This window comes from Puma concolor, chromosome A2 (genome assembly GCF_028749965.1).
Source record: "Puma concolor isolate L17-30 chromosome A2, mPumCon1.1.hap2, whole genome shotgun sequence".
NCBI classification, from domain to species: Eukaryota; Metazoa; Chordata; class Mammalia; order Carnivora; family Felidae; genus Puma; species Puma concolor.
This window is the reverse complement of record NC_141668.1, coordinates 99,333,806-99,361,239: the sequence shown is the minus strand read 5'-3', so window position 1 is coordinate 99,361,239 and position 27,434 is coordinate 99,333,806. Positions and strand designations below refer to the sequence as shown.

General features: G+C 41.3%; 1 protein-coding gene across 6 annotated transcripts in view; it reads right to left on the bottom strand.

The window, feature by feature from the left end:
• The window catches only part of HECW1 (HECT, C2 and WW domain containing E3 ubiquitin protein ligase 1), a 429,509-nt gene that overhangs the window by 279,638 nt on the left and 122,437 nt on the right, over nt 1-27,434 (bottom strand). Inside the window, exon 2 of one of the 6 annotated variants that reach the window (XM_086697034.1) lies at nt 22,603-22,660. The exons of the other annotated variants lie outside the window; for them this stretch is intronic. Within the exon in view, the coding sequence (XP_086553160.1) occupies nt 22,603-22,629 (27 nt within the window). The 5' untranslated portion in view covers nt 22,630-22,660. The remainder of the gene's footprint in view (nt 1-22,602; nt 22,661-27,434) is intronic. 6 annotated transcript variants of the gene reach the window in all.

The following is a 27,434-nucleotide window of genomic DNA, read 5'->3' as shown; positions in this document are numbered from 1 at the left end:
TTCCATAATTTGGAGAGAGGCTTCCTGCATCTACATTACTTCCTCCTCTTGCCTTTGCAGAACTAATATATTCCATTTCTTTATAAGTCACAGTTTTTATGATAAAAACAATGCCACCTAATTATAAATAGCTTATAAAATAAACAAAAACATACAGAGAACAACTAAAACCACCTCAAGCCCCATCACCTCAAGATATTCAGTGCTGATCTATCAGGGATTTCCTCCCCAACTATTTTCAATGCATGCATATGCATTTTTCAGCCAAAAAATATTGTGCTCTATACATTGTACTTATATAACATTATGCCATGGGCAATTCTTATTAAGTATTCTTAGGAGATTTGTTTTATAAAGGTTACACACTATTCCATATTATGGTGTTGCTTTAGGTATCTTAAGTAATCCTTTTTTGAATTCTGTAATATATTTCTAATTTTTCATTATTGTAAATGCATGCTTCAAATAAACTATTTTTTTTAATTTTTTTTAATCTTTATTTTTGAGAGAGAGACAGACAGACAGACAGAGCGTGAGCAGGGGAGGAACAGAGAGAGAAGGAGACACAGAATCCAAAGCAGGCTCCAGGCTCCGGGCTGTCGGCACAGAGCCCGACGCGGGGCTCGAACCCACGAACTGTGAGATCATGACCTCAGCCAAAGTTGGACGCTTAACCTGAGCCACCCAGGCACCCCAAAATAAATTATTTATAGCTTATTCTTTGTACCAATATCTCAGTATTTTGTTAAGTTATTCTCTGAGGACCCTGATAACTCAGTCATAGTACTGATGCATGCAAACTGCTAGCCAAAACCTATGACTCACATCAACTCATTTACACTTGCTTCTGCATATTTTGAGTGCCTGTCCCAGCACACATCAATGAGTAGTGTCATTTTAAAAAGTTTTAGTTTGGGGCGCCTGGGTGGCTCAGTCGGTTAAGCGTCAGACTTCAGCCAGGTCACGATCTCGCGGTCCGTGAGTTCGAGCCCCGCGTCAGGCTCTGGGCTGATGGCTCAGAGCCTGGAGCCTGTTTCAGATTCTGTGTCTCCCTCTCTCTCTGCCCCTCCCCCATTCATGCTCTGTCTTTCTCTGTCTCAAAAATAAATAAACGTTAAACAAATTTAAAAAAAAAAAAAAGTTTTAGTTTGATAGGCAAAACAACAGAGTGTTTTTTATTTTTTGTTTTGTGTTTTAGGACAGCTAAATATATTCTCAGTGGTTCAATAAATTTTTACATGTGTGACTCACATCTATCACAGTGTCTGGTACACCATAGGTGGTCAATAAATATATACTAAATGGGGGTGCCTGGGTGGCTCAGTAGGTTAGGCATCTGATTCTTGGTTTCAGCTCAGGTCATGATCTCACGGTTTCAAGTTCGAGCACCTTGTCAGACTCTGTGCTGGCAGTATGGAGCCTGCTTGGGATTCTCTCTCTCTGTCCCTCTCTCTCTGCCTCTCCCCCACTCATGCTGCCTCTTTCTCTCTCAAAATAAACAAACTTAAAAAAAAATGAAGAATTCGATATGTATATATATATATATATATATGGAATGAAGAATCAATGGAGAGACAACTCGTGTCTTTTCTATTTTGTCATAGGATATTACTGCTTTACTTATCATAAAAAGATATTTTACTTCTCTTATATATTTAGAATATTCACACTTTTCCATAAACATGACAAAATTTGCTGATATTTACTTGTCTTTAATTTTGTTTGTGGGTTTTTTTAATTTACAGAGAATCTAGCATTTTATATTGGCAAATATCTGGATTTCTTTTCCATTGTTACAATTCTGTTAACTTATACTTAAGAGATGTCTCTCTCTCCAACTGAACATAATAGTTATCCATATTTTCTTTTGACCTTTGATGATTTCACATTGTATATTTAATACGAATCTATTAGGGACAGTTGTGTGGCTAATGGGGGAAATAAATGTTAGGTTTTTTTTTCTAAGTAGTTAATTAATTGTATCAAACATTTACTGTGTAATATATTTTTTACTTAAAGATTTTTTTATTCCATCACTATTACTTACAAAATTTATATTAGGGTCAATTTCTGGCCTATTTATATAGTTCCACTGATCTTCCTTTATATTACTGTACTAATACTGTACTCAAATTACATTATAATATATTAATGTTAAACTGAACATCCACACTTCTTTCCCTAAAGTTTCTTGGTTATGTCATTCTATTTATTCAATGACATAACTTCTGGAATTGTTTAATGAAATATATATATATATATATATATATATATATATACACACACATATATGGCATACAGGAAATTATATTTACATAAATCTCTCCATGGATTTTAGATTTACATCCAGCCTATATATCAATTTGTGAAGCATGAAGTTATATAAAGTTCAGTGTTTCCATCCCAACCACTTGATGTATCTCTCAATAATATTCAAATCTTTTATGTCCCTTTGTGAAATTTTATATTCTTCTTCAAAAAGTTTCTGTAGACTTCTTTTTGCAGCTAGCTTTAGATACTTTATAACTGGATTTTCTTTCCCTCATATTTTCTAACTGTATATCACTGGTTGAGATGAAATCTATTGACATCTATTTATTTTGTTTCCTGTCACATTATTTAACTCTTTTTAATTCTAATAATATTTCAGTATTTTTTTAGTTTGACAATTGGACATCTCTAAATGTTATACTAATTTATTTTCTTTTTACTTGTTTTATAATATTTTATTGGGAGCCCCATAGATGGCTTCCAATGATCCTCACCTCCTGGTATTCACACCATTACAAAGTGCCCTTCCTCACTGGGTCAGAGCTGGCCTGAGTGACCAATACAATATGGCAGAGTGACAGATTGTGCCATTTCTCAGGCTAAGTCATAAAGGCATTGTAGCTTCTACCTTGGTCTCTTAGCTCACCTGTTCTGTAGGAAGGCAGCTGCCATGCTGTGCCAACGGGCACACAGTATGTTTACTGTGTTTCTCAACCTTGCTTTATATTTTGAGATGGACAGTTCTTTATTATGGGGCTGCCTCGTGCACTGCAGAGCTCTTGGTTTCTACAAGTCAGATGCCACAAGCAGCCACTCAACTGTGAAAACCAGAACATGCCTCCAGACATTGCCAATTGTCCCCTTAGGGCACTGCCCCTCTCCCCCAGTGAGAACCACTGCTTTATTTTCCTGGCTTCATTAGACCAGTTGTGTGTTATCAGACACTTCAGACTTGTGGCAGCAGTTACAGGTGCTCTAGAAATGCCTCAGTGTTCTATGTGCTGGTTTTTCCTTGGACCTGGTCTATCCAAAGATGGGTGAACTAGCCCTTTCTGTTCACTTACTTTCTTTAACTCTCCAAATACCCTCTCCAGTTCCTTCACTCCTATACTGAAATTGCCTTCCCAACCCAAATCCGTTTCAAGTTTTCATTTCATGAAACTCTAGAATAAAGTTTGTTACTGTGTCAGAGAAGTGCCAAGGGAGAGTAGTAGATGGCTGCAGGCCTGAAGTTTCATAAAAAGCCTCCTGGAAGAAATGGCATCACACGAAGACCTGAATGAGCTCATCAGTGAAGTGTGCGTGATTGTAGGCAATGCAAACTGTTATAGCCTCAAAGAGGAGAAGATGTGAGGTTCTGTGGTTCTGTGGCCAGTGCAACTAAAATGTAGAAGGTTCCTGGCATGTTTGTTACAAGAGGGGCAGGAACAGGAATGGTAGGAAGACTGAAGAAGTAAGTAGAAGTCCCACAGAGGAGCATGGTAGCTGGATTCAAGAGATATTTAAGAGGGAGACTGTCAAAATTTCATTAAAGATAGTATTTCCGTGGTGAGGGAAAGGATGGCACTCAGAGTTCTAGTGTGAGCAAATGGGTAGATAGTGGGGTCATTTACTTAAAAAAAAAAAAAAAAAAAAGAACTCAAAGGAGGCAAGTTTTCCAGGGGAAGATGACAAATTTCAAGTTTGAAGCTCCTGTGGGATATCAAGTGGAGAGGCCTAGTGAACAGTTAGATACATGGCTCTGGCTCTTTGTCCCCCACTGGAGAAACATTTGGGATTCATCATCATCGTGTACTAGGGTTTCTCAGCCTCAGCACTATCGATATTTGGAGTCAGGTAATTGTTTGTTGTGGGGGGGCGCCCTGTGCACCGCAGGATGTTGTTTAGCAGCATCCCTGACCTCTACCCACTAGATGCCAGCAGCATCTCCAGAGTTGTAACAAACAAATGTGTCTCCAGACATTACAAACATCTTCTGGGGGACAAAATCACTCCCTGTTGAGAACCAGTAGGTCAAAAGTTTGATAGCTAATAAAGCAGCAGACCTTTGATTCAAATTCTGATGCTCTGGTTCTGAACTACATCTCTCAACTACTGAGCCCATGAGCAAGAGCCACCTCATTGTGCACTGTTCTAGCACACAGTGGGTCTCCTAGTATTTATCTCAAACAAGTAACTAATTCTGTAGTTACTTGTATATATCAGTCTTCCCTACTAGAAAGGAAGCTCCTTGAGAGCAGAGATGCTGTATTTGGCAGGCTTAGCAGAATGGCTTGCACATGAGAGAGACTCAGTAAATACTTTTTAAATAAAGAAATGAAGGGGCGCCTGGGTGGCGCAGTCGGTTAAGCGTCCGACTTCAGCCAGGTCACGATCTCGCGGTCCGTGAGTTCGAGCCCCGCGTCAGGCTCTGGGCTGATGGCTCGGAGCCTGGAGCCTGCTTCCGATTCTGTGTCTCCCTCTCTCTCTGCCCCTCCCCTGTTCATGCTCTGTCTCTCTCTGTCCCAAAAATAAAGTAAAAAAAAAAACGTTAAATAAAGAAATGAAATCTAGATTGGTAATTTTGATTGCTAATGATCTAAAGGGATGTTAGCACCTCTATTTATGAAAGATGTCAGTCTCTAGTTTTCTTTCTTTGTGATGTACTTGTAGGTTTGGACACTGGTTATGAGAGCCTCATAAAATAAAAGGACAAATGTTTTATCTCCTCTGATTATTGTTACTGCTGATAATTACTACTCATGTCTTACAGTTATCATGGGAATTATGTATTTCTTGAAAATTTATAAACATCCATTTCTAAAAGGGTGTGGTTCTGGAAACTTTAATAGGTAATTCCCTGGCAAGTTTTATAATTTCTTTCATAGCTTTGGTATTTTGAAATTTTCTACTTTGTAAGTACGGTAATTTTCCTTTTCTAAAAAAATCAGTCCAAGACTTTAAAATATAGTATTATAAGTTTAAACATAAAAAATTCTGTTAATATATCTCTTTGAACTTTCTGTAATTTTAGATGCCTTTTCTTTTTTAATTTTTTAATGTTTATTCATTTTTGAGAGAGAAAGAGAGACAGAGCTCAAGTGGGGAGGGGTAGAGAGAGGGAGACACAGAAGTCAATTGGCAGGCTCTAGGCTCTGAGGTGTCAGCACAGACACTGACACAGGGCTCCAACCCACCAACTGTGAGATCATGACCTGAGCCAAAGTCAAATGCTTAACTGACTGAGCCACCCAGGCACCCCTAGATGCCTTTTATGATTCTAATCAAGGATATTTGTTTTCTTTTAATTAGATCTGCTACAATGTTGCCCTTCACCAACTAAATGCTTTTAGATTTTTTGATCAATGCCACTTTTTTCCTGTGTTTTATTTTTAGTATGTCAATTTCTTCTTATATTTTAATTATTTAATTTTTCTTTCTAAATTTAGGTTTGTTTGGCTGGGGGTTCTCTAATTTCTTCATCTGAATGCTTAGTTTTCTTTTCTCTGGTTTTAAGTAATAAAACATAATTGTGAATTTTTCCCTATAAATAACTTCAGCAATATTTGATGAGTTTCAATGTATAATAATCACATTGACATTATTTCCTAAATAGTGAAAATTATAGCTTCCATTTCTTCTTTGGACAACAGTTATTTTTCAATTTTAAAAATAGAATTTTTAAAAATCTTATTGTGTAATTGTATTGTTTGTGGAATTGTAATTGTAATCATTATGGTTTCATTGATTTTCTCAATTTATTATCTGTTTTAAATTTCATTAATTTCTGCCCTAAGTCCTATTATTTATTTTCTTCTGCTTACTCTGGCTTTGATTTACTATTCTTTTTCTAGTTTCATTAGATGGGAACTTAGATTATTGATTTCTTCTTTCTTAATAGATCCATTCAATGCTAAGAATTTCCTTCTAAGCACTGCTTTTGTTTCTTTTCACAAATTTTGATAAGTTGGTTTTCAATTTCTTTTTTTTTAAATTATTTTAATATTTATTTTATTTTTGAGACAGACAGAGACAGAATGTGAGTGGGGAAGGGGCAGAGAGAGAGGGAGACATAGAATCTGAAGCCGGCTCCAGGCTCTGAGCTGTCAGCACAGAGCCCGACACAGGGCTCAAACTCACGAACGGTGAGATCATGACCTGAGCTGAAGTCGGACACCCAACCGACTGAGCCACCCAGGCGCCCCAGTTGGTTTTCAATTTCAATTAGTTAAAAATATTAAAATATTTTAAAGAAGTGCTTCTTTAATCTCCATACGTTTGGGGATTTTAAGATTATCTTTCTGTTACTGATTTCTAGCTTAATTCTATTGTGGTCTGATAGCAGATACAGTATTACTTCTATTATTTCATAGCTTTTAAGGTGTGTTTCATGTGCCAGAATGTGGTCTATCTTGGTGAATGTTCTATGTTAAGAAGCATGTGTATTCTGCTGTTGTTGGATGAAATTGTCCAATAGAGATCAATTGTATCTGGCTGATCAAGGGTGCATTGAGCTCAACTCTGTCCTTACTGATTTTCTGCCTATGGGATAAGGGTTATTGAAAGATCCAAGTATAAGAATGGACTCATTTATTTCTCTATGCAGTTCTTGTCTCATGTAGTTTAACAGTGTTTTTTAGGTGCATACACATTAAGGACTGTCATGTCTTCTTGGAGAACTGACTCCTTTATCATTATGTAAGGTCCTTCTTTATCCCTGATAACTTTCTTTGCTTTGAAGTCTGCTATCTGAAATTAATACAGCTACTGCTGCTTTCTTCTGATTAGCATGCCATTAGTATGGCATATTTTTCTCCATCCATTTACTTTCACATCTTTACACTGTTTCTTGTACACAATATAGAGTTGGGTCCAGTTTTTTTGATCCACTCCGACAATGTCTGATATTTAATTGGTACCTTTAGACCATTGGTCTTCAAAATGATCACTAATATATTTGGATTAATATTTCACATTTTGTTACTATTTCCTATTCACTGCCTTTGTTCTATGTTCTTATTTCTGCCTTCTACTCTTTTTCTGTCTCAGTGGTATTAATCAGAAATTTTATGTGATTCCATTTTTTCTTCTTAGCTTATTTTCTTGGCTGTCCAAGTGTTTCTAATATAAATTTACAGCGAATCTACGTCCACTCTCAAATAACACCCTACCACTTCATGGATAGTGTGAGTACTTTATAATAACAAAAGAATCCTAATTCCTTCCTTCTCTCCCTTGTATCATTACTGTCAACCACCTCTCTCATAAAAGCATGCATAAGTATGTACATAAGGTATGCATATAAGCATACAGAATCAAATACACTGTTGCTATTATTACTTTGAACAAATTACTTCCTGCATTTTACCCTCACTTATTCCTTCTTGAGTGCTCTTCCTTTCTTTATGTAGATCTGAGTCTCCGACCTATATTATTTTCCTTGTCTCTAAAAACTTCTTTTAACATGTCTTTCAAGACACGTCCACTGGCAACAAATCCCCTCAATTTTTGTTTGCCTGGAAAAGTTTTTATTTCTCCTTCATTTTTGAAAACTTTCGAATGCGAAAGGTACAGAACTCTAGGTTGGTGTTTTTTTCTCTAAACACTAAATATTTCATTCCACTCTCTTCTTGCTTGCACGGTTTCCAAGGAAAAGTTAGATGTAATTCTCTCCTTTGTTCCTCTATAGGTAAGGTTATTTTACACTGGTTTCTTTCAGAGTTATCTTCGACTTTTCCATAGTTTGCATCTGATATGTCTAGGTGTAGCTTCTTGGTATTTATTCTGCTTGGTGTTCTCTGAGCTTTCTGGAACTGTGATTTTAGTGTCTGACATTAATTTGGGGGCAATCCTCAGCCATTGTTTCAAATATTTATTTTGCTCTTTTCTTTCTTTCTTCTCCTGGAATTCCCATTCCATGTATGTCACACATTTTGTAGTTGTCCCACAGTCCTTGGTTGTTCTGTTGTTTTTTTTAGTCTTTGTTCTCTTTGCTTTTCAATCTTTTAAGGCTTCCACGGACATATCCCCAAGCTCAGAGGCTCTTTCCTTGGCAGCAACCTATCTTCTAATAAGTCCTCTCAAAGGCATTTTTCATTTCTGTTACGGCAATTTTGATCTCGGGCATTTAAGTGTTTCCTTAGGATTTAATCTCTCTGCTTATTTTGCCTATCTGTTCTTGCATACAGTGTCCTTTATTAACTAGAGTCCTTAGCATATACATAATAAATGTTTTAAATTCCCAGTCTGATAATTCTAACATCCTTGCCATGTCAAGTTCTGATGCTTGCACTCTCTCCTCAAATCGTGTTTTTGGGGGGCACCTGGGTGGCTCAGTTGGTTAAGTGACTGACTCTTGGTTTCAGCTCCGGTCATCATGATCTCACAGTTTGTGAGTTCGAGCCCCATGTCGGACTCTGTGCTGACAGTGCAGAGTCTGCTTGGGATCCTCTCTCTCTCTCTCTCTCTCTCTCTCTCCCTCTCTCTCTGCTTCTCCTCCATGCCCTCTCTCTCTCTCTCTCTCTCTCAAAAGTAAATAAGCTTAAAACAATTGTGTTATTTGCCTTTTAGTACGCCTTGTCATTTTTTTTCCTGATAGCCTGATATGATGCAAAAGATAAAAGGAACTGCGGTAAACAAGCCTCTAATAATGTGGTGGTGAGATATGGGGGGAAGAGAACATTCTACAGTCCAATGATTAGATCTGTGTTTTAAGTGAGAGTGTGAAGTTTGAAGGGGTTCAAGACACTTGGCATGTGAGTTATTTTAAGACGAAGTCACTTGAGACCCTATGGGCTCAAAAGAAACTTTTGACCCTCCCTTAACTACACAGAAGAAACTAAATTGTTGGTTTTTTTTTCCCCCCAGAATACAGGTATTAGCAGAGATAAATTTTATCTGAGTGACTCATCTGTATGGTAGGGCAAATATCCAATTACCAAACATCTGTTTGTCTTATCTCCCTGCGAACTACATTCCTATCCTCTGAAATCCCAGACCCCTACCTCTTTCTCCTTAGTTCAGAATGGCATATATACCTCATTTTTGCCTGACTGTGTGGATTCCCTGTGCATACACTACTAAATTTGATTTTCTTCTGTTAACCTGTCTCATGTCAATCTGATCCTTAGTTCAACTAGAAGGATCTTTGAAGAGACCCAAACTCTTCCCAACAAGTTCACAAGTGTTTTCCTATATTTTTCTCCCCAGTTAGGTAAGACAGGATAGCTAGAATGGGCTGGAGTTGGGTATTTCCCTTCCATCTAGTCAATTAGGTTCTGATAATAATCCAGCAGGTTAGACTCTGGTTAACTAGTTTCCACTGAAGGCAGACCTTGTTAAGAACAGAGTGCCCTGAGGTATTTCAAGATGTTCCTTTTCCCCTCCCTTTGCCAAAAGTATTCTCTTATTGTCAAAATCTGGTTCAGCTCCTGGAGAGAAATCTCTCAAAATCACGGGGGCCCCTTAAGACTAGGTCCCTGGAATTTCTAATTCTCAGAGTTGTCTGCCCTAAGCCTCCAAGCAATTCATCAATTACAGTTTAGGCTTTCCTACTTCTGCATGTGTGATTCCCATGGCTGTGTCTACTCATGAGTCTGCTCTCGTAAGCCATGCCTCCGTGTATTTGCCAGTCTGGCTCTCCAGTCGTGGGGGGAGCAATTTGCCCTGTGTCTCTCTTTCTTTAAATATTCAGGAGTTGTTGCTGATTTTTCAGTCTGTTCGGCTTCTTGTTTGTTCGGATGGAGTGGAAACTTCCAAGCGTCTTACATGTGGAATCAGAAAGTATCATGCAGAACAAAAACTGGTATAATTTTTAATTTCATAAATTATTTGGCTTCTGTGTAATAATATTTATCTCACATTTGTATGCCAAACGATGAGCCAAAACTCTCAACAGAAGTACATTTCTGCTCATTTCCTGCAGCTTTACCTATTTCAGCGCTACATTATTAGGAGGAACATAGAGGTTCGTGGCTCTCTCACTGGGGACTGTGATTTCCATCAATACAATATTAGCATCTTTGTCACATTAAGAACTTTTCCCCAGCAAACAGTACTTGACTTGACAGTAAGCTGACTTTTATTTATTTATTTATTTATTTATTTATTTATTTATTTAGTCTCTTACTTCTCTTTCTTAATTATTTACTTTATACACGTCTCTTTTAAATACAATATACATAAATTTTGTAGTTTGATTCAGTTTGAGAATTTTCTGTTCTTAGGAGATGTTTATTGATACTTATATATGTGTAGTTTCATATATGTATTTGGTTTTTGTCCTCAGTTCCTGCACAGAGCAACTTAAACCCTTGGAATTTCCTGAATGATAGGAGCATCTTTTCGTATTCATATGAACCCCTTTCAGCTGTGCCTGAATTTATGCTAGTGAGGCGACCTGAGCTGGAGGATGGGTCTAGTCACCAGAAAAATCCAACATATGGTCAGAAGATTGGAACTTTTGGATCAATCACCAATGGCCAATGATTTAATCAATCGTGCCTACCTAATGAAACCTCCATAAAAGCCCCTAATTCCAGCTTCCAAGTTGGAATACATCCATGTACCAAGAGGGTGGTGCATCCCAACTCCACAGAAACAGAGGCATTATGCCTCAGGAACCTGTTAGGACCTTGCCTTATGTACTTCTGGCTGTTCACTGGAATCCTTTATGTAATAATAAGTACAGTGTTTTTCTGAGTTCTGTAACTCATTCTACTATATTATTGAACACCAGGGGAAGGAGTCATGGGAACCCGTATTTGTACTTGGTACTTGGCTGAGAAGAATTTATAGTTGGCCTGAGGAAGGGTAGCCTGGGTGCCCCATGTGCAGGTAGGACTTAAAGCAGGAGCAATGTGGTGGGACCGAGTCCTTAAGCTATAAGGTGTATGCTAACTGGGAGTTTGTATCAGAATTGAATTGATATTTTGGATACGCAGTTGGTGACAGAGAATAGAAAAAGCACACAGTGTGAGAAATGGTGTCAGAAAAAAGACCAGGTGTTTTAATCTTACTAGTGTGAACCTTCTGAAATTGCAGTTTTGTAGATCAAAACAGAATCTTAGCAATTATATACATTGCAACACATACTTAAGTTATCTGATATAAGGGTTCTTCTTTTTATGCTTTCTTCCTTTGCAGTATTATTATTACTATTTCCATTTACATATGAAAAACTGAGTTTTAGAGAAGTAAAGTAACTTACCTCAGGTCATAGAAGTCAGCAGTAGCAAAATATGGCTATAAACCTAAAAGTCTGAAGCAAGAGCCTATAGACTTTATCCCCTCTGCTGAAATTCCTGGCACTTACTGACCCGCAACCCCTTGCTTTCACTATTCGTATTCAATATTATTAAATTTAATGATGCAAATAAAATAAGTTACCATCAAGTTTGTTTGGTCTATATGACTGTGTTCTCTCTTGGTTCTCTACCTACTAGAAGTTTGCCACTTCTTCTATCAGAGTCAGAACTCTGTCTCACATGATCCCCATGCCTCCTGCTAGGAAATTACCAACCCTACTAATATCAGCCTCCTTACCCAGAGGGCAGATTCCCTGCTCAAAGGCTTAAATGTGCAACTCTCAGAATACACCCAAGGAATCATGAATTAGTAGATGATGTTAAAAAAAAAATGCTATATAAATGCTGCATGCCTGAATCTCCCTCTCATCTCTTAAACTCTCTTAAGAGGTCCTGCAGCAAAGAAATCAGATTACGTTTGTTTATGCCAGTGCTGCTCAAGCTTACTTGATCACAGAAGCCTTTTATGGACAATTACTAATAGCTCATCTTGGAATATCACACATATACTGTACTTATGTAAACATCTGTTTGTGTCTTGTTCATTTGGATGGCCCCACAGCCCTTAGTACGGTAATCAACTAACGTTCACAGAATGAATAAATGATGGAGAGAATGAGCAAATACCTAGTGGTAATCACTGTAACACAAATTGTTAATTCTGGGACAGGAAGAGAGTAGACATTTTTCCTTTCTGTTTCATGATTTCTGTATCAATTATACTAAAATGTTTAGATCTCGGGTTGAAATTGAGCCTTAGAGAGCACAAACAGAATCAAACAAATGATTCACAATGCCTTATCCATATACATTTCTTTCCCTGTGGGGCAGGAGGAAGAGGGAAGCCACATTCAGAGAAAGGAGATAGGAGAATACTCTCTTCTAGGAAATATCACTTTTAGTGCAGTAGCTCTTACTTAACCAATCACTCCCTTGGTACACATTAGGCTAATGCGTTACTTATTAATTATTCCAGAATTTCACTGTGGTATTAGTAATTAGGAGAAATTACTTTGGTGCTCATCTTTTACTCTACTATATTCTTACTTGGCTTGAACTGTAATTCTTCCTTTTTATAGGGCTCAGTAGAGCTTTTCTGCTATGCACGGCTCTGTGACCAACATACTAACTCTTCAAATTTATTAGTTTGGGTAGTATGATAAAGCAAATAGCCAGTCATTATTCTCTTCCTTGAAGACTCTCAAAATATTTATGAGAACCTCCTACAGATCCAGAGTGTGAAATAACTTGAAAAGCAATTGCCTAGATATATAGGAGATGGTTTGCAAGGTAATGAACAGTAGACTTTAAATGTTACATAGATGGTTCTAGAAAGAACAACTAGGAACTATTAACTTGCTTTATTTTTTTTTTTTTTTGTATCTCTCCATATTAAATAATGAGGTCAGATTTTCTTGGAAGCAGACGACATCAATTTTAATAATAAGAAAATCTTTCTGTCTTACCTAATTAACTACAATCCACATGTCAGTTCCCTAGTAAGTGCCCCCTGCATCAAGTACGCTTCCTAAACCCCAGTCTAAGTAGAGTATCCCCTTTATGTGTACTCACAGAGCTATGTTCTTTCCCTTCTGAACACCCATATAAGCTATAAGCTATGGTTTGAGTGACTTTTCTCTTTCACTAGACTGTAAACCTGGAAAATCACTGTGGGCTTTGTTCACCATTTTATCCCCTGCATGTAGCACAACACGTGGCCCAGAGTAATTACTCCACAAATATTTATGAATGAATCTATAGTATGAAAGTATCTGTAGTATCTGAAATAGCACTTGACTCCTCAGTTGTTTTCACTGCAAACCCTTTGGCTTGAAAGTAGGATTCCTGATGAGGAATCAGCATAAATGAGTTAGCACCTTGGATCACATTGGGCACACCTATTGAGCCTCCAGATGCCTTAATTCTTAAATAATACGGAGTTGGGGGTTATAGTGTTAAATCTATCATATTGATTAACCAAGACACTGTGCTCCCCTTCTTGACTTTTAACTATACTTTTCATACATGAATCCTAAATAAATGGAGAACAGATTACTGGACTGAGAGTATGGAGACACCACTGGGCAGCACAGTGAGCAACGGTAAAGTGACCTGAAAGAAAGTAATTAAAAACCCCTGTTTCTAGTGACACCGCTAGGGTCTTGGGGGTATAAGGCCAACAGTTACAGTTGGTCCTGTGGTTTTCAGGAGAGTAGAGAGTGGCCATTTCTCTGGGAGGTTGGCCCCATGCTGGTGGAAAAGAGAGGAGGGACGATAATTCAACAGAGGTGGAGCTGAGGGTGCCCTGGCTCCTCACACACTTTCATATATCATGTTCTGGGAGCTGAAGGGCTGAACCCTCTGCCGGGGCAAAACAGTGCTAGACGAGGCAAGAAGGTTTTTGCTGTGGTTCCCATGAGAGTGGTGTCGGTAGGTTGTGTATCGACTTAACGTTTGATAGATGTGATTTCTACTATGTCCTGTGAAACTCCTTGACACAGCTTTCCAGTACGAGCGCTTGTCAGATAATTCCAAGAGGTTGGGAAAGTAGAAAGGTAGAAAAGTGCCACCTGGCAATATCTCCTAAAACTAATTATGTTAGGGAATTCATGAAAAACTGCAGATACAAATGCTAGAATATAGGGTTAGTGGACCGTATCATATTTGCTGCTAACAATTACCTGAATTATGTTATTTCTTCACCTAAGTGGGCCTTTGTTATTTTTGCCCTCACTGGTCATTGATTCTCCACTGGGGGAAAAAAAAAAGGTTCCTCTGTATTTGGCCTCCTCAGATTTGAAAAGACCTAAACACAAGACTAAGTTAGAGCTTGACACAGGAAACAAAGCTATTTCCCAAACAGTTGTTAATCTAACAATTGGGGGAGATTCACTGGCAGTCAACCGAGAAGGTATGCCAGGAAAACTCCCTTTAAAATGAGCTTTTGATAGAAAAACAGCAGTCCAAAGACTTGAGCCCCACTCTGGTTGTGCAGTGGGCAGAGTTCAGCAAGCCCCTTGCTTCTCTAAGTCCTTATCAAGTGAGGTTAAGATCATGTGAGAGTTCTGGGCACACCTGCAGATCACAGGGAATGTCAAGGGTGATGATATCCGGTATGGCACCTGGAGAAACCGAAGGTACAAAACAAACATGATACACGCTATTATTCTCTATGCTGTCTGTACTTTTCACCCCCATGACTTACATATTTTATAACTGGAAGTCTTAATATTATAGCTCAGCTATACTTCAATTAAAAATAAATTTTAAAAAACGCAAATAAAAACCCCAGCATTATTAAAAGGGAGGATTTGAGTCCGATGCAGATCTACCAGCAGCCATTATAAAATAATCATATTTATTCTGACAAGTTATGTTAATAAGCCTCCACAAAGACAGACCCATATGTAAAGTAATGCTTATATTTTAGAAAAAGGAACGAAGATTTGTGCAAGTCCAGAGGGTGCGTAAATGGAACAGTCATTGTCGTCATCCTCACTGCCGGCACCACCACCATCTTCCTTATCATGGTCATCACCATCACCATCATCATCATCATCTGTGTCAGGCATGTGACGTGACCTTTCCCTCTGTGCTGCCATTAAATTCTCTCAAAACCCCACCTTATTTCCTCATTTGAAGATGCCAGTGGTTCCCAAACTCAGCTGAAAGTAACCCAAAGGTTTTTTAAAAATCCTGATGCTTGGGTCTCAGCAGAAAGCTACTGAACCAGTGTCTCTACTGACGGATCCCAGGCAACTGAAAATTTATTTCCAAATCCCACTGAGCAGGTGGGCTTGCAGATGATTGGGCTCAGTAACTTCCCCAAGGTCACACAGCTGTGAGCAAAGCAGGACCCTAACCTACATTGGCCACTGGACTCCCATGTCAGCTCTTAACCACTTCTCTGTCTCGCCTGACAGGTAATAATATTCTGTTTAATTTAACAACTTTTTTTTAGTGGCTTTAATTGGTTTTCCCACATTCTATATCCAGTGTTAAACTACACTGCAAGATTAGTTTTTCCCTAATGACCATTTAGATATTTATGATGAATTACTTAGTTCCCAAGGACATTTTATACTGTGGCCAATGCTTAAAGGTCCACACAAATTTGCCGGGAATCTTATTAAAATGCAGGTACTGATTTAGCATTTCCTGAATGGGCCTGACAGTCCGCATTTCCAAGCTCCCAGCTGATGCCAAAGCTACTGGTTCCTGGGTAGAGGCAACCTAGGGTGGCTACGGAGAGATCTACTCTCAGCAGAATGAGCACAGGCCTGTGAGTGAGGATCAGACTGCCCCTCACCGACAGGGATACTGACTGGGGCAAAATGTTGTAGCGGACACTCAGACATGTGCTTCTGACAGAAGGAAAGACATGTGCAACAGGGGCAAGGCATCACCCACAAAGAATCTATTATATCATTATGGAGTAAGGAAAGATTATTTAAGTGAAAATGACACTTATATACTGATTATGGGGGTTGCAAACATATGGTTATGAGAGTTACGTACATTTGCAAACATCCTGTATAAGTCAAATGAGTGAATTCTAGGCCAACCCTGGTTGATCCGGTTAAGAGAAGGAGGAGGACACTCCTGAACGCTGACATTCTTGGGAGCGAGCCAAGGATCCCAGGGCACGTGCCCCTTGAGCACCACTTCGAACTCAGGGGACGCGGCCTCTTGCAATTCCTGTGGTCACACTCTTACCAGGTAATGAGTGGCATCAGTCTCTGAAAAACCGCATCAAACTGAAAGAAACGGTAACTGGAACAAAATAACATGCTTTGGCTAATTACATTTTGGGGGGGAGAGAAAGTCTGGGAAGGATCTGGGAGGCTGAACTGATAAAGGACAAAGGATGAAATAACTGGAGAGTGGGCAGGAGTGTAACGAACCCATCACTCCAAATCGTCTTAGTGACCTGCAACTGTCACCAATGAAGCAAGTGTCGACTGCACTGAGTCCCCTGCTCTGCTGGCCTATGTGAGACAAGGAAGGAGGAGAAAGCTCCATGGTGTCCGCCCAGTGAGGAATGGAATCAAATTTGGCATCAAAATGGGCTGAAGCCAGAGCTGCCTTCAGAGGCCAGCAGGAGGTGAGCTAAGTGGGAGCAGTGACAGTCAGAAGGTCATAGGCCCCCGACCTAACAGGGGCCCCCTCACTCAGCTCCTGAAAATTGCCGTCAAGCAGAATGTGGGTCATGTAATGTAAGAACTTTAGATTTTTTTCTTCAAAAGAGGCTCAGATTTTGAATTTTTATACAGAACTGTTTTTTTTTTTTTTAATACTGTCATCTACAAAATCAAACTCTGTCCCAAAATAAAAACCACAACAACGACAAAAACACTGGTGGCCAAATAAAATAATCTTGTCAGGGAGTATAGAGGTGATGACCTCTGGGTTATGTTTTTATGCAAGTTCAGGGTCAGCATGGGCTTCTGGAGATCGTACCCAAAGGTGGGGTGCAATGGCCAAGCAGACAAACACAGGGTGTCCCTGGGGCCTCTCTTCTCCACCTACCCTTACCCTGCTCTCTCTTTCCTCTTAGAACTTCCCAGTTCCTGACATCATGCTGTATACTTACTTTAATTTCTGGTGCCTCCCCTCCCCCAACTAGAATGGAATCTTCACGAGGGTAGGGGCCTGTTTGTTCGCCGCTGTGTCTCCCACACAACAGGGTCTAGTACATAGTGTGGTCAGACCCTGCCCAATAAATACTTGCCAAGTGAATTATGAATGACTGTCGATGTCTCCATCTGCAGCATCCAAATCAGATGAGCCTGTCCCATAGGACCTTTATTCTGGGGTCTGACATCTAATTCCTAGCAGTTCATGACACCAGAGTGACACGGATCATCTATATCCAAAACTTCTACAGGGAATAAAATACTCTAAAACCCTACTTCTACTTTGTAAAAAAACAAAACAAAACAAAACCCCAAAAAACAAAACAAAACAAAAACAACCCTGCAAGAGACAAAGAAAAAAAATACATATCCACTCAGGGTATATACTTAGCTGTGATCATGAAAACACTGACTTACTGTTTGAAATCGTGTAAAACAAGGACCTTCGTTAAGAAAGCACAGCTAAGCAAACAAACCCAGAACCCACATCTGCTGACACACAGCACGGTACCCAGACAGCAGCAGGACACCAGCGATGCCGTGTTCTCGAAGAATTCCTTCTACACAATGCAAACGAGCAAAAGGGGATAGAAATCAGTACCAAGGGACTTCCTGTTCTTGCCGAAAAAGAAAATTCGGGTTCTAAATCCGGCACTACCGAGCAAGGGGGGGCGTCTCATTTGTGGCTGCATATAAAGCTGGCACTCCCTTGCCTGAACTAAGGCACTTACTCCGTGCTACTTCAAACCAGCAAAGCTCAAAACAATTAGCTACTCGCACACATTTTTGGCCAGCTGCTGTCTGAGGAAAACGGCCCTGCAACGTGCATGCCCTAGTTTAAACCAGTCTTTTGAGTTGCACACAAAAGCATCCTTCCCCTACCTGTCTCCCTCTCTCAAGTTGAGTCCACAAAGAGACTAGAAATACACTTCCCTTTAAGTGAGAGAAAAACATGTTTAAAGGACAGTCCAGACCTTTTATAAAAGCACTTACTTTGAAAGAACAGGACAGATTATGTATTCAAAACAAGACACCTTCTTAAGAGCAGACCGAGAGGTTGTCCAGTGCCACAGCCTTGCTCTGTGCTGGCAGCTCTGCTCCTGCTGGGCATGGTTCACAGAGAGAGTTGAGCCTGTGGGGCCTGGTCTGCTGGGGCTGCTGCGTCAGGATGACGCCTGGAACAATTATTGGGACAGGCTGTGGGCAAGTCAGCAGGACAGTTTTATTTCTGTGCTGAGATTGCTGCTTCCTCACGGGAAAATATTGGTGGCAGAGCTCCCCCCAGGTATCAGGCAGTGTCGATGCTCCCCAGATGATCCGAGTTCTGAGGGAGGCGAGGAGGGGGGTGCCCGTCACCTGTTGGGGGGCAGAGGGCAAGCAGCCCCTATAGGAGGCCTCGTTCGTCAGATCAGGCCCCTTCCAGATTCACCCAAGGATCTGGTCTCCTTGACGTAGTGCCTTGACTCGGCCAAGGGCATGACTCAGCTCACCCACTAGCAGTGCTAAACTACACAGTTGTTCTCTCATCATCCAGTAGAGCTGAATTCAAGGCAGTGACCGGAGAAGGGCTAGGGGGAGAGCCTGGTGGTCCCCAACTCAGTGAATCTAGAGGTTGTGGCTTCACGTGCCAGGAGATTTAGCGCTTATATCTTCAGTAGTTATTGCAATACAGTGGTTAGGACTTCGGAAACTGAAATCTATGAGGGATGGAGGAGGTAGAGGAGGAAGGAGAGGAGGAGGAGGAGGGAGAGGGGGAGGAGGGGCAGGAGGGGTGCAGTGGACATTTCAACTGAGTTCCCAAATCGATAAATGTAGAGAATTAATGATTCACTATTGCTGATTTTCTACTGGTGTCAAGATAACAAATTGTGGGGTGGAATTAAAGGCCTCCGATGACTTTTCATTTATGCCTGAGTAGCACTATAACTGAAAAGCAAGACTGAGAAACAGTGGGTATTTCAGTAAGCCAGCTGTGGGCTTCAGATGCTCAAGGATCCATACCTCCATCTACTAATACATACATTCTAGATACAGAGCTTACCTCCAGCATGTAATGGGGTGGAAATAAGGTGTAGAAAACTTTGGGATCATTTTTAATTTGGAAGACTTATGTGAAAACACTCAAGTTATGAAGATATATGATTTCTTTTATCATACGCAGTTTGGGGTCAAGGAGAATGAACAGACAAAGAATATTCTGTATCTGGAGCAGTGTGTAGTCATGGGCAGACGTGAAGCTGGTGGAGCAGGGTCTGACCCCAGGGCTTCCTTAAGCTCTGCCTCTCTGGATAATTTGGGATAGCAGCACACAGCCTCTCTGGGCTTCACGTCCTACATGAGAACTTTTTAAGATCCCTCAAGTCTTAATGCCCTACTCTTCCTAGTCCTGCCTTCTAGCACATACCCTGACACAGAGAGAAATCTAATGAGCCAAGTCTGTCTCCCTATTTCTTCCATTCCCCTCTCTCCCTCTGGGAAGGTGGTGAATTCCAGCAAAGAACCACATCTTCGTTCTGCCTCCCTATTCTAGCTGCTTCTGACCAAACTCTGAAAAGCCCAGAAGCACTGATTTTTCTAAAGTCTCTGGAGTGTGGGGCAAACAATAGAGATAAAGACTCATTGCTTATAGCAGACAACTCCTTCAGGTCCACCTCTGCTTATGAGGTGTGGTCATGATCTTCTCAGGGTGCCCTGAGCTTGGTGGGGGTCTCAAGGTCCTGGCTGTTCCCTATTCAACACAGGTGTTTCTGCAGACAGATTTGCTCCTGGGGGTCCCACTGGGCGGAAGACGGTCAGGCTGCAATTCCCAGCCCAATTCTACTTCCTTCTTTTTTCTTTCACAGGTGTTATTTCTCACTCGCACAACCAGTATCTATGTTCTAGGGGACCCAACAGACACAGAGGTGCTAGTCATTGCAATGTGTAAGTCCTAATGTCTATTTGTTTGCTTTTCCAAAAAGGACCTTTTACAGGCTTCAGGAAGCTTATCTTTAAGCAACAAGATCCTCTTTGTGCCCCAAAGATCTGCAGTGTAGATTTCTGTTCCACTCTCATTCACAGACACAGAGAGGCTGAGATCCCATCAATTTTCGCCAGCCGTTCTCAAACAGGGGTGCATATAAGAATCGCCCCCAGAGACTTTTTTCAAAATGCAGATGGCCAAGCTGCACACGCAAAGCTACAATTGGTGATGAGACAGACCCCTAGTCGGAACCACTAGTCTTAGTGTGAAATTCGGCCTCATCTGGGCTTCTTCGAGAGATGAGCATTCATCCTGCTGAGGATCATTCCAGAAGCTGAAAAGTATATCTGCACTAAATGGTCAGTTGAGTGATCCCTTATTCATCTCCAGATATTTTTATAAATCCAGCTAGTAATGGCAGACTTATTTTGGATCATGTTGAATGAATCTTGGAAAATATTACAGAAAGGCATAGGGCACCTTGGGATCATTTTCAGTTTTGAAGATGTAAACAAAAACCACAAAAGTAATGGGGCTGTAACATTTCCTTTATCATGCACTGTGGGGCAAGGAGTTTTGCACTGATTTTCCACAGAAACTGGAAATAAGGTTGCTATATTCGGTCCCTTTAGGTTTCTAGTGTCATTGTTGTGTAGGAGGCTGTGGTTATGCTTACATTTCACAAACTAAGTCCTCTGGGACCACCAGTCCTGATCTCTGTCTTCTCCCTCCTGTTACTCAGGGAGAGCTCACTCACATAAATATCGAGGGAGAATATTTGGCCACCGTATTTCCCGGATCACTGAATACGATCCCCTGAGATTGTTTGCATGCACACTTAGCTTCGTGGTTACATTCAAGGCAGACCGTATATATCTGAAGAGGCGCATAAGCTGAGATTTTCTGGGACAGGAAAGCCCTAATTTTCCAATGATCCCCCTCCTGAAAAGAGGGAAGTGAGAACATTCTCCTAGAATGTAAAATGCATCCAAAACATATTTTTTACGACTTCCTCCTGTATCTTTATAGCCAAAGAGACAATTCAGAGTCCCAGGGGAATGTAAACAGACAAGAGCACTGTGCATTGGGGAAAGCATTCTCTTAGCAAAAGTCAAGCCTTCCCCACATGGGGAAAACTAGGGGATGGGTGGCTCAGTGAACTCAGAGAAATAAAGCAGCTGCTCGACAGCACAACAAACTCGGAGACACAACAGGAAAAAAGTTTAACATTTAAAATTTGAAATTGCTGCCCTGTCACTGTCCCTGTACATTTGGCAGCACGTGATTAAGTAGTGATTAATGCTTCTTGAACACAACACTGAAAACGCTCATTCTCTAAGTGTGCTGCCTTAAACTTGCTAATTAAGATCGCTCCCTGTGAGCGAGTTGGAAACAGTGCCCCGTGGTGGGAGAGAGGACCTCAGTCTGAAGATTTCTTGCCTCCTGTGAGCTGAAAAATGCCAAGATGCGCACTGAACATCTCAGAGCTTTGGTCCCCTTACTGCAGGGCCATTTCAGGGATTAGCTGAATATGCATGTGGCTATGTTTAGCACATCTGCAAAGCACCATGCAGATGTGAGCTTTTAATTATTTTTTAAACAAAAGCCTCCTTTAAGGGTTGCCACACTAGGGCCTGTGGATGGAGATTCCAGCTCACACAGGCACGGACCTGCTCCTCACTTACCCACCCAGAGACTCAGCAGTGACAGAGCCCTCTATACCCAGTTCCCTAGAACAGAAGATGGGAACAATGGCCATACCTACCTCTTCAGATTGTGGCAGGTAGAGAGGATTCATGCAGAAAAGCATCTAACACATATCATGACACAGAGTGTCCGGGTAATATAAGCTGTGATTATTGTAAACCAAGACTGTCACTGAAAGTTATAAGGCTGTGAGATATGGGAAGGAGGGGACTTGGCACAAAGTCTGCGGGGATCTGGGGAAAGCCCTTCCCAAGAGAGCCCTCCCCCCCAGCTACAAGAGCCCCCCTGCAATGAACTGGCAAACTCCTGGTGGCTGGCTTGACCGAGGCAGCAGGAGAGATTGCTGCTCTGGTCTCCAGGTGAATTTCCATGCATTCACATCAACTATAAGGCAATTCCCCACAGCCCAGCAGAGTGCTCGACTATAATTTGGGAAGGACCATCACAGAGTGCTCGTTTCCAGGTACAAATTCACTTGCGACAACTGTACGTTCACATCACACAAGGGAAACTTGACATGCAAAGAACATCATCTCAGAATGGAGCACAGTCAAAAAGGGGTAGATGCAGGTGGCAGGGGAGGGACGGGTGATGGATCTCAAATGTCTGAGCTGCGCTGGCGGGAGTTCCCGGGCCGGGCGACCACCGTGGCCTGTGGGCTGAGGCACATTCCATTATGAGTGGCGTGGGTTTATAATGGAATGACATGGATGGGTTCTTATAATCAGAAAAACACACTGACCTTCACACTACAGAGGTGCAGCAGCATAATGACCCACCACGTGCACGCGCATCAATTCCTGGGGAAAAGTCCAACGAGGTTAACTCAGCGTGTATCCCGAGCAAACAAAATCAGCGACATTACCCAAAAGAAGAATGCCGTGCCCCCACCCCCACCGAGGTACCTGGCTCAGGCAACCAACATGTAAAAGGAAAACTTACACGAGGATCACAATCATTTTCATAAAATTGACAAAAGGCAGCAAACAACATTCTTTTATGTCATGAGTCATTTGATTTAGATTTTAAAACTTAATGCTAAGGAGTGAGAATCACAGGACTAGAAAGAAATCTTTTTGTCCCTTTCAGAAAGCAAGGATTTGGTATGGGGCTTGCGGGGAGGGGGAGATCTGTTTCCCCAGCCCTCTGAGAAAACTACCTAAAGACGTGCTTCCTCAGACATGCTCCACTTGTAAGACTCCCTCAACCACAAAGGAACCTGATCTATAGTTAAGCTGCTGGAAATATCACTGACTCATATCAGCGCAGTTACTCGGATGTGAAAGATTCAAGAGGAAGCAGTGTCCCTTACGTGCCCAGTAGAGTATTGCCCCAGACAGCCATCACTGGTCACAACGTCTGCACTTGAGTACAGAGAAACCATGTCAAAAATTAGGAGTTGAATGGAGACATGCCAGGCATAGGAAAATTGCTGACGGTATTCCACCAGGGTCCTATCAATCCCAGTGTCACTGTGGCTCATGGGTCTTTATTCTGATTAAGTTAACGTTGCTATGAAAGTAACTGATATGGTCTTATACTCCAGAAAAAAGTGGTATATGATATCAGCTTTCCAAAAACCCCAGTGAAACCTAAAGCTTTGCTGACAAATGGGTTTGGGTAAGAAACAAGTCGCAAGCTTGCATTCTGCATGTGTAGGTTATATTCTCAGCCCTGGTGTGAGCAGATTTGCATAAGGGAGAGTCAGAGAATTTAAGGTACACGTACTCATGTACTCAGATCCTGCTGTGTGCCCCCCCACTACCACATGCCGGGCACTGCATGACTTCTCAATGGTGAGGAAACAGTGTGGCGTTCACCCCTTTCCCTATGTCTGCTCTTCAGGCTTCCCCAGCCCTTCTCCATTTACAGGTTCTTCCTCACTCACCCTTTTCCATGTTGGAGGTCCTCAGACCCTCCCACATTCACACTAGGGGCCCATATTCCCTTCCATGGCCTCAATTACTCTCTTAACATTGACAATTCCCAAATTTCCCTGACAGCTCAAAGCTCTTGTCTGAGCTCCAAACCAACATCCACTGGGGCTTCTCACAGCCTCCAGACACAATGCAAAAGGAACTCAGGATCTTTATCCTTAAATCTGATGCTCCCCACCACAGCCCAGGCTCAGTAACAATTCCTTCTCCACTGGGTCTCCCTGCCAGTAACTCTTTTTTCCCTGTCAATAACTTTTGCTACTACTTTTTAACCATTCTAAGAATCCATTTCTACTCCTTCGTCATGGCCCAAGCTTCTCCCCTCCCCAGTCTAAGTCTCCCCACCCTGCCCATGCCCCATATACATTCTGTACAACAGGTAGAATGCTTATAAAAGGACATCAGATTGTGGCTTTAATGGCCTCACACTTTCTTTAGGCTAAAGTTTGAGACAAGAGGAGACATTTCATACAAGCATGGAAAATGGATCTGGCCCTTCCTCCTCCCTGGCCCTACTGTCTGTCTCTCTCCACCCCATGCATGACATCCCAGTCACTTGGGGAGTTTTGCTCGGAGGTACTCCTCTTTTTCTGGGAGGTGTCAGTATGCTGTTCCCTCTGTCTGAAACATGCTTCCCTCAGTCCTCCTTCTCCACAACCTTTCGTCCTCGCTCCTCTGGGCTCCCCACCCAGAACAAATGTCCCTAGAACAATACCTGGTACTTACATTAGTGTCTTTGAAAATAATTCTAAAGAACTATTTGTGTATTTTGTTTAAAGTCAACCCAAAGTTCTGTGGGGGCCGGGCTACCGTCCTCAGTGCTGAGCACAGACCTGGAACACAGGCTTGCTCACCACGTGCAGTGAGAATAGGACAGATGAAAGAACTGCTGAACGATGGGGGACTAACATCTGTGCCCTTGAGGAATTCACAGTCTAGACTTTAGAAGACAGAAAAGAAGCCTCTTGATGCACCTGTCCTTAACCAAATGTTGATCTAATTAATCAAACATACACATGCGCATTTGAAGAGTAAGCAGAACAGAAAAAAAAAAAAAAAAAGACCATTCAAATTACACGTTACCAATTTAGCACTTAACCTGGCGGAAGACAGGTTATTTTACTTTATAGTTTCCTGTAAATTGTTTTTTTTACAGTTTACTAATAGTTTAGCAGCAAAACTTGACACTGGCAAAGAAGAATAGCAGAGTGAAGACTTTATAAGTAAAGTGAATGGGGATTAAAAAGGATCCAGCTCTAGATCCCCAAATCTCCTGGCACCCCACCAGCCAGGACCTCCTGGATGGAACCTCCTCCATCAGGAATAAGCTAGAACCCAAGCAGGTTAAGGAATGAAATGGGGACCAAGTGACCGTCTACATGAACGCAACCAGGAAAGTGCTCTACTCTTTGCCTTTGGCCCATCCAGGCTTTACAGATCTGTCCACGCTCTTCAAAGATTTCAAGTGGAGGAAAAGACAATTGACAGTATTAAGGATCAACAAAGTTGTACCTTGTAAGTAACCTGAGATTAGATAATTCTTCCTTCAAATGCATGAGCATTTATATGAGGTTATATCCACTTCTCCCACTGCACTCCAGGGGCTAGGAACCTTAGGGACACTCTTGGAGTCCACCTTACAGGGCAACAGGAAAATCAAAGGGGAAGGACACCTTTGAAGACCACTGCAGCAGGGCCTGAGTCAGAAACCCTAACAGCAGACAAGCACAGCCCTTGACAAGAACGCTCCTTCACGGTCCCTGATTCAGCCCTCTGAAGACCCAACATCCATGCAAGCGCCCTGGAAACTAACCCTCTGTCAGCCCCATCGTGGGGGTCAAGGCTGAAAGGCAGAACACTCTGCCACTGCTTCCAGGTCACGTGGGTGGAAGCTACCATTATTAAAAATCAAATAAACCATATAAAATGTTAATCCAGGGCCAGTATTGACCCTGCCCCTACCCAAATGAGTCAAGGTTGAAAACTAATAACAGAAAGCATACCACAGTGATTTATAATGTGCTAAAAATTTTTTTTGTTGTTTTGCTTTTCCCCTGTTCCTTTCCATCTGCATCTAGGAAGTAAAGGGTTTTGAGGAAGAGATCAATATCATTATGGGTGAAATGGATAAAAGGGAAAATCCTTTTTTTTTTTTTTGTAATTATAGAAACAATGTACATTTGGTATTTAAGTTCCCAAACCATACAGACAGTACAATAAAAAGTCACTCATAAACCTATCCCTGAAGAAAGCTAGAGATTCTGGTTGGGAGTGGGTTTCTTCTTTCTAAGAAGTGGGTTGAAGGAAGCCTGGCCAAGGGGCCACCTTCATGGTGGCCCAGTCCCAGCAGGTCCCACTGGCCTGGGGGTGGGGATCCTGGAAAAGAAGCCCAGAGTTGCTGGCCTTCCGAGGAGGCCTGTGATATTTAAAAAGACTTTACACTCACTTTAAGTGGATGTATCTGATATCCTCAGAAAGCTGGTCAACCAGCATAATCACTCCCCATAAAAGACTGCAATCATGTCTATCAATTATTTTAGGTTGTCCTCAGAATGGATGATTGACAATTAGGATCGACTGAATTCCAACAGGAGATGCCAAGCTGCACGTGGGCAGTTCCAAATACAACACGACAGACCCGCCTGTGAGGACAAATTAAGCTCAACTGTACGTGTTTTGAATGAGATTTTTTTAAAGCTTATTTCTTCTTGGATATCAGAATATTACATTCGCTGATTTAATAAGATGATTCTGGTTGAGAGCTCCCAGGAACATGCTGTGTCACCAGATCTTCCCTCGTGTTGTGTCCCAAAGGCAAGGTGTCCTCTGCTAACAGTCAGCGTTGACAGTGCATTGACACAAATGAATCTGGTCCTGTTACCAATTTTGTGACCATGAGGCTGGTGGGTGTCAGCACTACTGGGGGGCTAACCAGTCTGGCTTCATCCTGAGCTCCTTTCTTTCAGCCCCTTGTCTTGATGCCATTTGCATCTTCAGGACATATAAGATTGACTATCACATGACCTTAAAGGAACTACTCTCCTTGAATTTGTCTTCCTGAGAGGAGGTGTCTTCATGAGCCACTACCTAAATCATCACTTCCTGTCATTAATGACTTAAAATGCCTTCCAGATTCTCAGGCCCCACCACTCATATAGATCATCTCTCTTAAATTAAAAAAAAAAAAAAAAAAGGCTTTGACAAACTGGCGAGACTTTTCTCAAAGAACACGGACTTGGTGGCAGAACCTGTGAGCCATTCATTTTTTATACTCACTTCATCAGCATATTTTTAATTTCATTTGTGCATATATTTTTCCAGGTCTCTAGCATAACCGTGACCAAATTTCTATCAATAGTGATGCACATATTGAAGAGGGCATCTCTTGAGATGAGCACTGGGTGTTGTATGGAAACCAATTTGACAATAAATTTCATATATTAAAAAAAGAAAAACAGCGATACACAGAGGGAAAATAAACATGTCTTGACTCCCAAGTTCACCAAACTACCCCATTGACTATTTCTTCCCAACCTAATGGACTCATGCTGGTTCTAAGAAAGGCTGGCCCCAAGGACAGCCAGTTTGTCCTCACAGGGACAGTTCCAACTCCATGAGCAGACAACATAAATATGTG